At 40.5% G+C, this 17081-nt stretch overlaps 1 protein-coding gene across 3 annotated transcripts in view; it reads right to left on the bottom strand.

Annotated features, from left to right (window-relative positions):
- Window positions 1-668: 668 nt before the first annotated feature.
- Window positions 669-17081, bottom strand: part of MLF1 (myeloid leukemia factor 1) — an 82253-nt gene continuing 65840 nt past the window's right edge. For all 3 annotated transcript variants that reach the window (XM_089675416.1, XM_089675417.1, XM_089675418.1), the window contains 3 exons: window positions 10568-10727; window positions 8975-9122; window positions 669-832 (listed from right to left, as the gene is read on the bottom strand). In XM_089675416.1, the coding sequence (XP_089531542.1) occupies window positions 802-832; window positions 8975-9122; window positions 10568-10727 (339 nt within the window). In that variant the 3' untranslated portion in view covers window positions 669-801. The remainder of the gene's footprint in view (window positions 833-8974; window positions 9123-10567; window positions 10728-17081) is intronic.

The following is a 17081-nucleotide window of genomic DNA, read 5'->3' as shown; positions in this document are numbered from 1 at the left end:
CCTTGAATTCACACAGGTGATCTCAATTTCACTAATTATGTGACTTTGGAAATGAAATGGCTGAACTGGTAATGATAGTGTATCATATTAAGAGGGGTATACACTCAGATTAAGGTTATTTTGGGGGTTTCTTTATGTAATTAATTTCATTAACTTACTTTGCAGAGATCCGATTTCACATGGAAAAGTATTTGTTGATCAGGGCAAAAAAAAATCTACTGTGATTCAGTGTCATGTGACAATAAAGATGATAACTTCCAAGAGTGTGAATACTTTTTTTTTTTCCAGGCACTGTAAGCACGGTTTGAATTGATTGGTCTTGTGACAGGTTAACATTACTATATTAAGCCCATAGTATAAATCTACAGTGCTTTTAAAAAATGTATCAGCATTAAGTGCATAAATAGACATCTACAAAGGGCATACTTCTGCTTTACTGTATTTTTACCCGTTTGTAGAATTATAGAAACCCTTTATTTGAAATATAATGCTGTATCAGTTTTATTTTTCTTTTAAAATGCTTACTATTGCTTGGCTGGTAATAAAGGAAATATGTCTTTGATTTGCTAAAGTGCATTATCACTGGTATGCTGAGCTTACTAACTAAATAGAGAAGAGCTCATCAGTCATGGTAGACTTTACAAAAAAAAAAAATGCAGAACCGCTCATATGTGCAGATCTTATTTATTTATAAGACCCCATTACAACTTAGATGAAAGAAGTCCCCTTAAGTGTCTCCTAGCTGACCAATGTGTCTTATTGTTCCGATTCAGTTCTTAGCCAAAGATCTGACTTTGCCTTCTAGATGACCATCTTGGAAATGCATCGCTCCCTACAAATGAAAAAAAAAAACAAATAAAAAAATCGGAATATTTAATGAAAAAACAATACTGCAATGTTAATAGGATAAGTAGGTCTAATTGGACAAGTGATTTTCAGTGATAACACTATTATGACTGCAGTGCTAATGTTATCCAGTGAGAGTTAAGCAGAATATACATGGACATATCTCCGCATCCACACAAAACCCCCCCCCCCCCATCAGAATACATTGATTACATTAGCTGCAAGCACTGATCGCATGCTGGTTTTCCAGCAGGACTGTCGACAAAACCAGTCTAATGAATGGCCTCTGTTTAAACAGGTACACACAAAGTGAAATATGGCTGATTTTGGGTCTGTGAAAACACAGCTTTATGCCAGGTTCACACTGCTGCTCTGTGCTTTGGATGCAGTGCGGTTGTATGTGCAAGTATCTGCTGTGCTTTCTGAAAGTTCTACAAACTGCATCTTTGCTGAACTTTCAGAAAACGTGCCATAAATGCACGACCTAAAAAGACCATGGCTAAAAATGTGTGTAAAACGCTGGGAAACTGTGCATACATCCAAGCTGTGCCAAAACACAATGCATCAGTGTGAACTCAGCCTAAGTGTCTGGTAACTTCCTTGCTGTCCTGAGTATTTAGTTATAGCACGCAGTGCAGATCTCAAAGTAGGGTAAGTGTTGAAAAAGGGTGGCTGGGAGCCACATGAAAAATACCATAATCCAGGAAAAGCCATGGCTATCAGATCTTTAGTATAAGTTTACTTAGAGTGATGGATGGTGTTGTGAGGCATCTGTTCTAAATAGTATAATTATCTCAAGAAGGCCAGGGGCAGTATTAAAGGGCACTTTATTTAAAACTTGTAATGTGATAACCATGGAGGTTGCCATTGATCACCTTCCTGTTTGAAAATGCCAAATGGCTGGCTGCAATGATGACCCCCTTGCTTCAATGTTTATATTTACTAACCTGCAACAAACAGTTCTAATGTTTATATCACTTTCCTGATATGCATACAAGTTACAGAATGGTGACTCAAAGTAGTGAAGCAAGTGGGCCACCACAACAGTCAAAATAGTTAAAAGTCAAAATTACAATAGGGGAAAATTAAAACCTCTCAGTTTTTTTTATTATAGTAGTTTAACTCGTTGGGAAGAATTTGTCCCTGTGACTCCAGGACAAGCCATGAAGGTTACAAGCATTACTGGAACAGTGATAAAAATGTGACAGAGATTCTAGCCCTTCTCCATTTAAATCAAAACATAAATTTTGTTGCCACCTTCGCCCCACCACTGGAGAGATTTCCTATCACTTCTTGTCTTTGTGACACCCAAGATTTGCTATACAATTATTACAAATATTTGAGTTAACATCACGTGGATAAAGCTAGATGCCCAGCTTAGGCTCTGGAGAAGACCAAGCTTACAGGTCGAGCTGAAGTATAAATTGTTTGTGCTGTTCCAAATGTAATCTGGATGAGGCTGGACCCTTAGCACAAGTTGTGATATAAACTTGTGAACTGGATAAGGATGGATTCTGGGTTAGACTGGGTCCCAAACAGCAGTTGTGGCATTAACTTTGTGTGCTTTGTGTTAGCATAGATTCTGGGTGAGACCGTATCTGCAAATGAGGTTGTGGTGTAAACTGTTTGTGCTGTGGGTAAAGATGGATTCTGGATAATGCTGGATGCTAGCTCAGGTTGGGTTATTAACTGTGTATTCTGCTAGTAATAATGGAACCTGGGTGAGGCTGGTTTTCTGCCCCGTCTGTCTGTTATTTACATGTTTGCACCGAATGCTGTGATGGACCAAGAGGTAGGGCATCAGTGCCCTGGCAGCATAGTTGCATGGAGAGCTGGTGTTAGAGATGGCTGCTGGAAGGAAGTGAGCAGTGTCAGGGTCTGGGGTTGCCAAGGTGATCAGTAGTGAAAGGGGAGTTAGAGATGATCAGTGATGGAGGAGGAGTTCAAGGGTTGCAGAAGTGCTCAGCGTTGGAGGGGGAATGCAGGGAGGTTCAGGGTGCTCAATGTTGGAGGAGTGCAGGGGGTATGGAGGATGTTCGGTGTTGGGGAAGGAGTGAAAGGGGTGCAACAGTGCTCAGTGGTGGGAGGAGTTTTGTTTTGTGCTTTTCAGCCCTCTTGTAGCAGAAATAAAATTAAGTGGAAAAAAAATAAAAAAAAGCAAAATACAAAGTATATAATAAAATAAATGAAACAAATGGGAAAGAATTAACTCAAGGAACATTATTTATCAGTAATTTAAGGGATGGCATCACTCGGCTGGTCAAGACTCTGGAGGGATCCCGACTTTAATGTCAGGCTGCTGAGAGCCTGCGCCAGTCACTCCCGCCCCCTCCACAGCCAAGAGCTCCAGTGAAGCGCTGGAGGGGCAGAGCAGAGAGCCAGTAACTGACAGTCACTGGCTCTTTGATCTCTGAAGACCGAGAACTGAGAGATCAGTGGTCTTTGATTGCTCAGTTCTCAGTCTTAATTGGCAGAAGAGGAACAGATGCAGCTTCCTCCCAATGCTGCATTCATCTAGGCGACTAAGATTGCTTCTTTGTTTGTTTTTAAATCCCACAATTCTCTTTTAGGATAAAAGCAGCTGCATTGTTCTGAAATTCAGGGTGCCCCCAATTACCCAAAATAAAAATAAATAGCAATGGCAATGGAGATCTATGCTTGCAGGTGATTTGTAGGTAAAAGACCTGGAGAATAAAAATGTTGCAGAGTGCTAAATGCTGGTAGTTCAGTAAAATCACAAGGAACCATTCTTTAATGTGTTCATATCGCAGTTCCGTGTGTTTATGAGACGCTAAATACAAGTGCAGAACAGCGTCTTTAAGTATTGCAAAGAATTTACCAGTGGAAGAACAGTTCTAGGACGGTGGCTGTAGGGAAGTGTGGGCAAACAAATCCAGTGGTTAGAGCTTGCTAAAAAATGCACCTAGAAGAATGCACCTAGAGTAGCAGGTGTCCAAGACATTGCTTATATGTGGCCAGAAAGTTAGATGAGCTCCTGGAAGAAAATCCAATACATTTTGATTATGAAAAAATCAGCTGTCAATCATGTGGTTTTGGAGATGCTCGTTCTCCGTCCTCAAGATTAATCTTGAAGGAGGAGAACAAGTATCTCTGAAATTGACTGAATGACAGCTGATTTCTCCACAGCCAGTACATGCTAGACCAGGGGTGGGCAAACTTTTTGACTTGAGGGCCGCAATGGGTTCATATATTGGACCCGGGGGCCGGACCAAGAGTAAATGAATGATGTGTATGTGTCATCCATAGTAAGTATAGTAATATTCCCCCATAGTAAGCATAGTAATATTCCCCCATATAGTAACTCATCCCCCATATAGTAATTCATCCCCCATAGTAATTCATCCCCCATATAGTAATTCATCCCCCATATAGTAATTCATCCCCCATAGTAATTCATCCCCCATATAGTAATTCATCCCCCATATAGTAATTCATCCCCCATATAGTAATTCATCCCCCATAGTAATTCATCCCCCATAGTAATTCATCCCCCATATAGTAATTCATCCCCCATAGTAATTCATCCCCCATAGTAATTCATCCCCCATATAGTAATTCATCCCCCATATAGTAATTAATTCCCCATATTAATTCATCCCCCATATTAATTCATCCCCCATATTAAGTCCCCAAGTCCCCCCTGTGTCAATTCACTTACCTTTGCTCCACGCGTTCCTCTCGCCGTGTTCCCGCGCCATTCCGGTGTAGCATGAAAATCTGTCTCCTATGAGGATCTGTCCCCCTCGACGTATCTGCGCATGTGCCAGTTTCAGGCATTAGCAGCCGATCGGCGATCTCCGGCACATGCGCAGATACGTCGAGGGGGACATCCTCATAGGAGACAGATTTTCATGCTACATCGGTCTTCAGGGCAGACTGTGAGAGGAGCCTAGCTCTGCGGGCTGGATTAAAAGGTCCGCCAGGCCGTAGTTTGCCCATTGCTGTGCTAGACTGTCTTCCATGTACTTTGCCATCTTGCTGGCCAGAGTAGGCAGTGTGCTGGGCAACCAGTTGCACTAGGGGGATTCTGTTATTTACCAAGCTCTATCAGCTGAGTTTGTTTAGTTACACTTACAAGAAGACGTCTTGGGGAAAATTTACGAAAACTGGAGCACTCAGAATCTGGTGCAGCTGTGCATGGTAGCCAATCAGCTTCTAACTTCAGCTTCTTCAATTATGCTTTGACAATAAAACCTGGAAGCGGATTGGTTTCTATGCAGAGCGGCACCAGATTGTGCACTCTCTAGATTTAGTGAATCTTCCCCCTCCTCTGCATATTCCTGAGGAGGATCACTGCTGTCACAGCACTGATCTCCCATGGGTAATTATTTGTGCTACACTGTTCACCTGTATTTGGCTTCTCAAAACACACACTGTAGAATGTCTGCCTAAACTGCGATTTTACATTGTAAACATTGCAACATTGTTTAGGACTTTTATCCACAATTCACTGGCGAGTGCAGAAAAAAAACTCACAACAGTAGTTATGGTCTGAACAGGGTACATAGAAAACAATTTTACTTAATAAATACGCATGTCCCTACACATGACATGAACAAGCCTATGCAAGTCAAATCTGCACATTTTATTCCATCAGTTTTTATGCATGTATGGTGTGAACGAGTCCTAAAGGCAATTTTTTTTTTATCTAATGCATTGTCTGCATTAAGGTTAAAAAAAAAAAAAAAACACTTTCAGAAGTTGTTCCCCCCCAGTCTCCCCCTAAATACTGAGCGCAATCCAGCGCTGTCCCATCTGCAGAAACTGTTCTCAGCTCTCTCTCCTCATAGGAGACTCAGGAGCAGAGATAGCCATTGATTCCTGCTGCTGTCAGTCAAAAAGTCTGAGAAGGGAGTGGGGGGGGGGGGGGAAGGGGCTGAGCCACACTGTGTGTGTCTATAGACACAAACAGCCCAGGCTCAGGATTAAATCTGCATGAGTGTCCCCCATAGGAGGTGAGTTGCTATGGGGACACTCGGAGAAGAGGAGCCAAGCTTACTGACGGGACTCCAGAAGAGGAGGTTTGTGACTGCTCTTTGCAAAACCTTTGCACAGAAAAGGTAAGTATGACATGTTTGTCAGCTAAAACATCTCACACTGCCCGTTTACCTGCAGCAGTGTAACTGTGGTTTCCTATAGATTTCTATCATGACCCATGTTTTTGGTGCATTTTCTGAAAATGCACCAAAGATGCAGCATGCAGGACATTTGGTGTGCATCCAGAAAAAGTGGGACAGAATAGAAGTTCTTGAGAAACCATGGGTAACCCACATGAAAACTGCACTGCTGCCAAACCACAGTGTGGCAGTGTGAAAAAAGACTAAGCTGGAAAGGCTTTTAAAACAATGTTACCTTTTGACAATTTTTGGCAAGTTTGTGCAGTGTGAATGCATGGAACAATCTGACACGATTGATCCTTTGGTATTGGGAGCATGCTTTTATCATCAGGCCCATCCTGCATTTAGACAAGACGGAGGGGAACTGACTACTTCGCGTTTTTGTGGCTGTGTACAGCTTACAAGTATGGAATGACCACGGAGCACATTTTTTAATGGCTGAAGAGTGAACTGTAATGGGATTCTGCAGTGCCCATAGTGACATCCAGGTTTATTTTATTATTTGGATCTTTTGTTTTTTTATCACTTTACTGATATTTTATTTTGGCCATGACTAAGTACCATCTCTATGCTGATGACACACAAATCTATCTTTCTACTCCTCACCTCACCCCTTCAGTCTCCTCTCGCATTATTAACCTACTAAGTGACATATCGGCATGGATGTCACTCCACTTCCTCAAACTAAATCTTTCAAAAACTGAGCTCATACTATTCCCTCCACCCGTGCCCCCCCCCCCCCCCCCGACTTCTCCCATCAGTTCTTTCAGCCCCAAATCCAATCATTGTCCAAATCTTGTAGACTTCACCTCCGCAACATCTCTAAGATACGCCCGTTCCTAACCTCGGGAACCATTAAACAACTCATTCACTTCCTTGTTATATCTCGCCTTAACTATTGTAACTCCCTCCTCATTGGCCTACCTCATCACAGGCTATCCCCTCTTCAGTCTATCATGAATGCTGCTGCCAGACTCATCCACCTTACTAATGGTTTTGTATCTGCCACCCCTCTCTGCCAATCCCTCCACTGGCTTCCCATTGCCCAACGGATAAAATTCAAAACATTAACAATAACATATAAAGCCATTTATAACTCTGCCCCAAATTACATCACTAATCTTGTCTCCAAAATATCACCCAAACCGTCCTCTCCACTCCTCCCACAACCTCATGCTCTCTAGCTCCCTTGTCTCCTCCTCCCATGCTCATCTCCAGGACTTCTCCAGAGCCTCCCCCATCCTCTGGAACTCTCTATCCCAAACTAAATGACTATCGCCTATTCTGCCCACTTTTAGGCGGTTTTTGAAAACCTCTCTTCAGGGAAGCCTATCCCGCCTTCAGCTAATAATGGAATCTTCTAATCCTCCTAGCAGTCGATCCCCCACAGTTATTACCTTTTGTACCACCAGCCCCTCCCTCTTAGATTGTAAGCCCTGAGGAGCAGGACCCTCCTATCTCTCTTGTATTGAACTGTATTGTTGCTGTATTGTCTCCCTTTATATTATACAGCGCTGAGCAAACTGTTGGCGCTATATAAATCCTGTATAATAATAATGCAACAATAGGAACAGCTGCATTATAGCATTATATTTGTGTTCAGATTTCAACGAAATGGTTTAGGTCTACTTTAGTAAAACACTAGTTTTTATATATATTAGAGCTAATGGTATTCTTTCAAACAAGGCAGAAATAAAAGTTATAAAGGAAACTCTGATAAATAGCTAGAACATCAACAAAACCTTAAAATTGTAATTGACATTTGGACAGTTCATACAAACTCCAGTGTACAGGCCAACACTAAACATAACATTATCATGTTCATTATCATTAAGCTTCATGTACAAACTGGAAGCCACTTAAAGATTATTACCACAGATCATTAGGATTCAGCATCTAGGCCCTATGTCACAGTTCAGTGCTCATGCTTCCAGTGCTAGATATTGAAAATATTCTGCTCAAAAGTTTAAGTCAGTATTAGGGATTTAGATAAGCTATGTTAGTGTTAGAGGGGCTAAAAGTAAAAGTTATGCCAGATTCACATTTATCCGTGTCTGCTTTTATACTTTTTGTGGTACGTTTTTTACCACATATTTTAGCACTTTGAGGTGCGTTTACCATATGCAGTGAAGAGTGTTCTTGATGCATTACCATGCATTTTTATGCATTGTGTGTTTTTATGTCCAGCCAATGAGGTCTACTTCCTGCAGTGACATCACTGGGAATTTGGATCTGCCTCTTGGTTGTCTTGTACACAGAAAAATGTCAGTTTTTATGCCACTTTTTGCAACTGCTACTATATGGGATTGAACAGGAGGCGCAGAGGAAGAGGATTCATCCGATAGTTACCAAAAGAGAACAGGATGGTGACTTCATACTTCTTTCTCACTCTTCTCATAAATTCTGCCTGTTAGCAGCAGCTGTCAATGTATGCCAAATGCATTAAAATGCACTATTTACAGTATGTATTTTAAAGTGTTGCCATAGACTACTAAGGGACATGCAATGTATGAAAATGTAAGAAAAAAAATGGATATGCCTCAATTTCCAAACGGCAACATGACACATAAGATCAGCAAGGTCACATTGAAGAACATTATTTCTTATGACACATGCATTGTTTTGCTTTATAACACAAGTGCTAAAATACAAAAGGTGTGAACTGGGCCTTTGGGCTTCTGTGGTTAAATGTTGGGGGAAAGCTAAGTGTTAAAAATTGAATTCAAGAGTTTAGTCAGGTTGAGAATCAAGGCTTACTGGTTAAAGATTTATGGTTAGTGAAATAGTTAAGAGGGGTAGGTTAGTTGTTAAGTTAGGAAATAATTAATTGTTAGTGTCTGTTTTACAGTTACAAAGAGAGAACAGGTAAGTGCACATGAAGGGAAACACAGCTTTTTTTTTTTTTTTAACGTTGCAGCATCAAAAACTGACAAAAACAAACTTACCAACATTACTGCCCATTTACCTTGATAAAGTTGAATGAGACTTACCTTCTGGGCATATCTGGGAGCCCAATCTTAGTAGAATAGTGAGTACTGTGGTGTTTCGGTTTAGGAGCATCTATGGACAGTTTCTGCTCAAAAGGTTTGAATCTGGAGACTTCTTTGTCCCATTCACTGTTAAATGAAGGTGCCTCCGCTGAAATAGAAGAAATACCTACTTGTATAATAATCCACTTCACCCATTATCAGCGTTTGATGTAATAGAAGCTTGCACATGCATTGTTGTTACAGTTTAAAGAGGCTATATTTAAAGATTCTAAATTTCAGGATCTTGTCATTAATATGCATTGCTAAAATAAATAATTTCCAATAAAATACATGGGCATTCAGGTGAACTTCGCAACACAGTTTAGACCTTACCTTACTGTGACCCTCATAATATTAAATTTATGTATTACATTACTAAAGGCTTTCTGCACAGGCTGAACCTTTATCAGCCAGCTGTGATGTCTCTTGGAAGACAAACAACACACCAAATTCATTCAAATGTTTTCTTCCAGCTGAAACAATTGGTTGACTCACAGATTTATACTGGCTATACACAAATCAGTTTGATATTTTTAATCAATCAGATCTGGAAGGAGGATACTCATAAGTATGTGTCTTAAAGATAAACATACCAACTCATTGCAGATAATGTCCAAGGTGAAAATTAGCCCATGACCTTTGTGGCAGTGATTTAAGTGACTGTAAAGGCTCGGGTTTTTTTTTTTTTTTTTAAACAGGTCATACTTACCTGCTCTGTGCAATGATTTTGCACAGAGCAGCCCCGATCCTCCTTTTCTCAGGTCCCCCACTGGTACTCCTGGCCCTTCCCTCCTGCCAAGTGCCCCCAGAGAAAACAGCTCCGGAGCCGCTGCTCTGTGTGTCCATTCACATGCAGACACAGCTCAGCCCCACCCGGCGCTCTCTCCTCATTGGCTCACTAGCTGTGAATGACAATAGCAGGAGCTGATGCAAATTGCAGCAGCAGTTCCTTCTGTACTTTGCATGCAGCAGTGATCACCGCAAGTAACTGCTGGCAGCACAGTGAGCCACGAAGAGGTGCAGCCATTGGCCAAGAATTTCTCTTCTTCCAATATGGCCCAGGAGGGTCAACAGGTTGGACACCCCTGCACTAATATGATCCACCTACTTGTTTTTTAGTGTAATTTATTTCTGAGAACAATGAACAGAAGTAATTGTTTAAATTGTTTGCTACATCCAAGTCTCCCTCAACATAAGTGTTGCACCCAGTTTTAATTTTTGTGATCATATGGTATTTTTTATTCCCATCCCAGATGTACCTAAAAAGAAAGGTTTTGTCTCCTTTCCTAATGAATTTAGCCATTTCCTCCTCTTTCTGTGCTTTGGCAGCACTGATACTGTGTTTGTCTTACTTTTGTCTGTTTTTACACTTCTCTATCATCCACACTTTGTATTTCCCACATGCTGAACGGAAAGTTCCCTTTGCACTGCTGTATACTTTTTATGTTGCTGATGCTACATACAGTTTATACAGCACATACAGCTGCTGCATGTGTTCACTAAGATCTAGAGTTAAGCTTAAAGATACCATCACATATTACTACTACCACTCACATTCATCCATATTTAAAAACTCCTGGTTAAGTTCACGATCCCCAGTCTTTTTGTTCTGCAATTGCTTGACAATGTGGGCCCGATCTTTGATGTGATGGCCGACAGCTATTTGTTCTACTCCAGTTTCAGAGTCCCTGATGGCTTTTTTAGTTTCCTTGATCTGAATAGAAAAAAATAGAAAAGTGTAAATGTTGGTATGATCACCACATAAACAGTCCATGTTAAATGATTCCAACTTCAACTATTCACTATGATTCTCATTCAGGAGAGGTTTTCACAACCGTTCCGATGCATTCTTCAAAGTAGTAAGTGGATGGCAGTAGAAATTTTTTTTTATTTACACCCTAAAAAAGATTTCACATTTTTCTGCATTTTGACTGCTGGTATAAAGAATTTAGGCGTCCTTGTCAAGGCTTATGCCATATATTTGGGTTGGTAGTAGGAACTTCCCTTGAATGCTCCATTGGCTGGAAGTGATGCTGAAGCTCTTTATTCACATCCAAAGTTGCAACATTCACATGCAATTAGTGTGGGTGTGCACTGCAACATCCTTTGGCTACCACAACATAACAATTGAATATACTATACCCCTGCGGATCTCTGCAGTGTACAAATGACAGTATGTTTTCACCACAGAAAGGAATGTAGATTGTCTTGCACTCACCAACATGTCAAAATGTCGGACATCAGTATTTGTTTCTTCAGAGCTTTTAAATGTTGTTGCCACACAAAACAATTCATATTAACAGGGCACTTAAAATTAACAGGGTCGACTGAATCCCTACCTCAATCTTTATATCTGTACACAAATTAGTGTACAGGTGAAACTCGAAAAATTTGAATATTGTGCAAAAGTTCATTTATTTCAGTAATGCAACTTAAAAGGTGAAACTAATATATGAGATAGACTCATTACATGCAAAGCAAGATAGTTCAAGCCGTGATTTGTCATAATTGTGATGATTATGACTTACAGCTCATGAAAACCCCAAATCCACAATCTCAGAAAATTAGAATATTGCGAAAAGGTGCAATATTCTCCGCTCAAAGTGTCCCACTCTAATCAGCTAATTAAGCCATAACACCTGCAAAGGGTTCCTGAGCCTTTAAATGGTCTCTCAGTCTGGTTCAGTAGGAATCACAATCATGGGAAAGACTGCTGACCTGACAGTTGTGCAGAAAACCATCACTGACACCCTCCATAAGGAGGGAAAGCCTCAAAAGGTAATTGCAAAAGAAGTTGGATGTTCCCAAAGTGCTGTATCAAAGCACATTAATAGAAAGTTATGTGGAAGGGAAGAGTGTGGAAGAAAAAAGTGCTCAAGCAACAGGGATGACCGCAGCCTGGAGAGGATTGTCAGGAAAAGGCCATTCAAATGTGTTGGGTTTATATTGTGGTTTTGTTTTTTTCTGGACACTGTGGGACTATATTTATGCATATTTTTTAAGCCTCCAGTATATGAATGGTACAGAGATTAAGAAGAAAACATCCGTGTAAATATTCCAATATCTGGAAAATGATGGAGGACACTCTGCAGGGAATACAGGAAATTCTGCCATGTTTCGCCATACAGTTGCTTAATAAAATAATATACTCTCAGAACACAAATATCTTACAAAATAGGGATTGTGTACTCCCTGTATATTCATCATAATAACACTGGTGCACTAGTATCCCAATAAGTGTGATGTTGCGCCTCCCTAAAATATATAGATATATATATCTGAAAAATTAGAGCAGGTAACTCCTGTTGTATTGCAGAGCTTATCTGTTGGAGATCTCATTAACGACGGGCTCCAATAATTCCATCCATATAAAACATCCAAAAAGAAATGAGAACAAGATCTCCAAGTTGCAAAAATTCTCTCTTTACTTCAAGTGTATCTTCATACAAAAATTAGTGCTGACTGTGCAGTTTCAAGCATAACACTGCTCTTCATCACGCTACAATTGTAATGCTAGATATCAAAAGATCACTCTATATAACTAAACACAGGGTGTGGTTGCAAAGGTACATCTCATCTATAGCACTATAGCAGCACTATAGCTTTACTCTCATATTAGGAAATACCTTTATATAAAAAATGAAACCATAAACAAATAATTTATCATATATTATAGCATATTATCCATATACTGCAATTCCAACTGTACAAAAACAAAATCTGAAGAATTAATTAACCATCATCATAAATCCAAACAAACTGATACAGAAAATTAATTATTTCACCCTGCCCGTTCTATTCCATTTCTCATAGGTCTAAAAGAAATAATGGACAAAACATAAATATACCAAATTACAAAAATAAATACAAATCATAATCCCTATTCAAACAAAGGGTGCTCCTTTTGTTTTAATTTAAGAATTTATGTCCTTTTTTTTTTTTTTTTTACCTCTTCCAATATCATATATTTTAAATCAGTGTCCTTATGATCATATGCCATAAAATGTTTATGAACCATTTAGGAATGAAGGAGCGATGTTGTGATATGCGATCCTTGATTGTTACAACTCTGAGATCTTGTTTTGAATATATATATATATATATATATATATATATATATATATATATATATATATATATATATATATATATATATATATATATATATATATATATATATATATACACACACACACGCACACACACACACACACACACACACACACAGGTTCATATATATTTGGACACAGGCACAATTTTAATTTTGTTCAGGTATTTACCAAAACATATTCAAGCTATAGTTATATAATGGATATGGGCTGAAAGTGTACACTCTCAGGTTTAATTTGAGGGTATGTACATCCAAATTGGAGGAAGAGTTTAGGAATTACAGCTCGTAAGATTAGCCATCCCCCTTTTTCAAGGGACCAAAAGTAAAAGTAATTGGACAATTGAATCAAAAGCGGTTTCATGGCCAGATGTGGGCTACTCCGTCAATTAAGCAGATGAAAGGTCTGGAGTTGATTCTAAGTGTGGTATTTGCATTTGGAATCTATTGCTGTGAACCTACATCATGCTTCCAAAGGAGCTGTCCAGGCAAGTGAAGCAGGCTATTGTCATTCTTCAAAAACAAAACAAATCCATCAGAGAGATAGCAGCAACATTAGGAGTGGCCAAATCAACAGTTTGGTGCATTCTGAGGAAAGCTCAGCAACATAAAAAGGCATGGACATCCACAGAAGACAACAGTGGTGGATGATCACAGGATCCTCTCTATGGTGAATAAAACCCATTCACAATATCCAGACAAGTGAAGGACACTCTTCAGGAGGTGGACGTATCATTGTCAAAGTCTACAATCAAGAGAAGACTTCACAAGAAAAAATACAGGGGGTTCACCACAAGGTGCAAATCATTCGTAAGCCTGAAGAATAGAAAAGGATGATTAGACTTTGCCCAAAAACATCTAAAAAAGGCAGACCAGTTCTGGAAAAGCATTCTTTGGAAGGATGAAACTAAGATTAATCTGTACCAGAATGACAGGAAGAAAAAAAAGGTGTGGAGAAGGCTTGGAACAGCTCATGATCCAAAGCACATAACATCATCTGTAAGACATGGTGGAGGCAGTGTGATGGCATGGGCATGCATGACTTCCAGTGGCACTGGGTCATTGGTGTTTATTGATGATGTGACAGAAGCAGCTGGATGAATTCTGCAGTGTTTAGAGATATACTGTCAGCCCAGATTCAGCCAAATGCAGCAAAGTTGATTGGACGGAGCTTCACAGTACAGATGGACAGTGATCCAAAACACACTGCAAAAGCAACCCAGGAGCTTTTGAAGGAAAAGACGTAGAATATTCTGCAATGGCCGAGTCAATCACCTGAATTCAACCCAAATGAGCATGTATTTCACTTGCTGAAGGCAAAACTAAAGGCAGAAAGACCCACAAAGAACAACTGAAGACAGCTGCAGTTAGAGCCTGGCAAAGCATAAAGGAGGAAACCCAGTCTTTAGTAATGTCCATGGGTTCCAGACTTCATGCAGTCATTGCGAGTAAAGGATTCTCAAAAAAATATGAAATTGAACATTTTAATATTGATTATATTCAAATTGTCCAGTTACTTTTTGTACCTTGAAAAAAAGGGGGGTTGGCTACTCTTAAAAGCTGTAATTCCTAAACCCTTCCTTCAATTTGGATGTACATACCCTCATATTAAACCTGAGAGTGTGCATTTTCAGCCCATATCCATTATACAACTATAGCTTGAATATGTTTTGGTAAGTACCTGAAAAAATACCAAAATTGTGCCTGTGTCCAAATATATATATATATATATATGGACCTCCTGTGTTATTTCCAAAACATACAATCGTGTTGTCCACCACCGTTCAATCAAGTGCTCACCTCCACTCTTGGACCTGTCCACTTACAGATCATATGCACGTGTTCCCCTTATCTGGGATCCTTAGGTCAGCTCCTCATGTACATGGGCTTCCCTTTTGTTGTTATTCCATCCTATGTCTGCTCTATGCTGTACTCTAATTCTGAGTGGCCTGGTCCTTTAAATGTTCAATCCCTGTTTCTCTCTGTCAGTGTCCGGCTCTCCCTGAACTCAGTTCTTGGTATCCAGGTGTAGATTCCAGTCCTGGGACGTACAGCTCAGCAATAGGCCTGCTACACCACAACACGTCAGCGCAGGAAGAAATTTACTAGATTTGGTCGTTATATATTTTTGCACATTTTGGCACCATATAGATATTTTTTAGGGAGGCGCGACATCACACTTATTGGGATACTAGATCATATTGTGGGAACACTTTGGTTGTATGCAGCCACCTCTGCATATTATCGGTTGACTTGTTCATTAGCATTTATATTTTAGATTTCACACATAGGAGGTGCGGGATATTTATACACTTGTAACAGTGGTGTACTATTGTTCAACCACCTCCCGCCCGCCATATAGTAATATGATGGACGCAAGGTGGTTCTCTCGTTCTGGGAGGACGTCATATGATGTCCTCCCATTCTAACCGCGCATGCAGCGATCGGCGGTGTCCCTCGGACACAGCGGATCACCGATCCACGGAAAGATCCGAAGATGTCGGCTTGGTCATGTGATCAGCTGTGTCCAATCACAGCTGATCACATGTAAACAGGGAAATGCCAGTTATCGGCATTTCTCTCCTCACGAGCTGACACGCTGACAGCTCGTAAGGAGAGGAGAGACTATAATCGGCATTCTTCGGAGGGGACATGTACACAGATCATCAGAGCCCTGATGATCTGTGTAGCCCCAGCTGCACCACCTGTCAGTGTCCATCAGTGCCAGCTCTCAGTGCTCATCAATGTCACCTGCCAGTGCCCATCAGTGCCACATTTCAGTGCCCATCAGTACCACATCAATGCCACATATCAGTGCCCATCTGAGCTGCCTTTCAGTGCCACCCATCAGTGCCAGTCAGTGCTACCCATCAGTAAAAATGAGGAAGAGTTGTAACAGCGCAAACACTGCAAAGTCCTGGGAAATAGTAGTATGGGGTGATCGTGGTATTAGTGGCTACTGTATGAAGAGCGTAGGATTCCATGTGGCACTGAGGGCAAGGCTTCCAAATAAGCTGTAGCAACCTCTGTAGATGAGAAAAGGAGAGAAGCGCCTCTAAGTTTTTTTATTCAAGTCTAAATGTAGAAACACTCACATGTGTGAAGTAATCATAAGCTTAAAAACCGTGGTTAACAATAGTTAACGGTGGGGTGGTAACCCAGGTGAAGAGCCGTCATCTTACTGCGATGTGGGGAGGTCAGCTCTCGGCTGGAACAGCGTGGTGGCTGGAGGGGAACAGCGGTGAGTCCTCCCTCAGATTACTTCACACATGTGAGTGTTTCTACATTTAGACTTGATTAAAAAGACATTGCACTTAGAGGCGCTTCTCTCCTTTTCTTAGTGCCACCCATCAGTACCAGTCAGTGCTGCCTATCAGTGCTGCCAATCAGTGCCGCCTATCAGTGCCCGTCAGTGCCGCCTATCAGTGCCCGTCAGTGCCGCCTATCAGTGCCCGTCAGTGCCGCCTATCAGTGCCCGTCAGTGATGCCTGTCAATGCCCATCAGTGCCACCTATCAGTGTCCATCAGTGTCCATCAGTGCAGCCTCATTAGCGCACATCAGTGAAGGAGAAAAATCACTTATTTACAAAATTTTATAATAAAAACTAAGAAAAAATTTTTTTTTTCAAAATTTTCAGTGGTTTTTGGTTTGTTTAAGAAAAAATAAAAACTTTAGAGGTGATTAAATACCACCAAAATAAAGCTCTGTCACAAAAAAAAAAATTTATAAAAATTTCATATAGGTACAGTGTTGCATGACCGCGCAGTTGTCAAAGTGCAACAGCGCTGAAAGCTGAAAATTGGCCTGGGCAGGAAGGGGGTATAAGTGCCCTGTAGGCTACTGGTTAAACGCAGAAACACAGTCATGGCAGGACAGGAAAAGGGCGCAGCAAAATTGTGGGCAGTAGAAGTGAGAACCACTGTGGCAGCTTGGTAACTGGTAGATTATAAAAAATATAT

The sequence above is a fragment of the Staurois parvus genome, unplaced genomic scaffold (assembly GCF_062004578.1).
Source record: "Staurois parvus isolate SC_StPar_1 unplaced genomic scaffold, SC_StPar_1.0 ptg000155l, whole genome shotgun sequence".
In the NCBI taxonomy this organism is placed as follows: Eukaryota; Metazoa; Chordata; class Amphibia; order Anura; family Ranidae; genus Staurois; species Staurois parvus.
The sequence above is the reverse complement of the archived record's forward strand: the minus strand, read 5'-3'. Positions and strand labels throughout refer to the sequence as shown.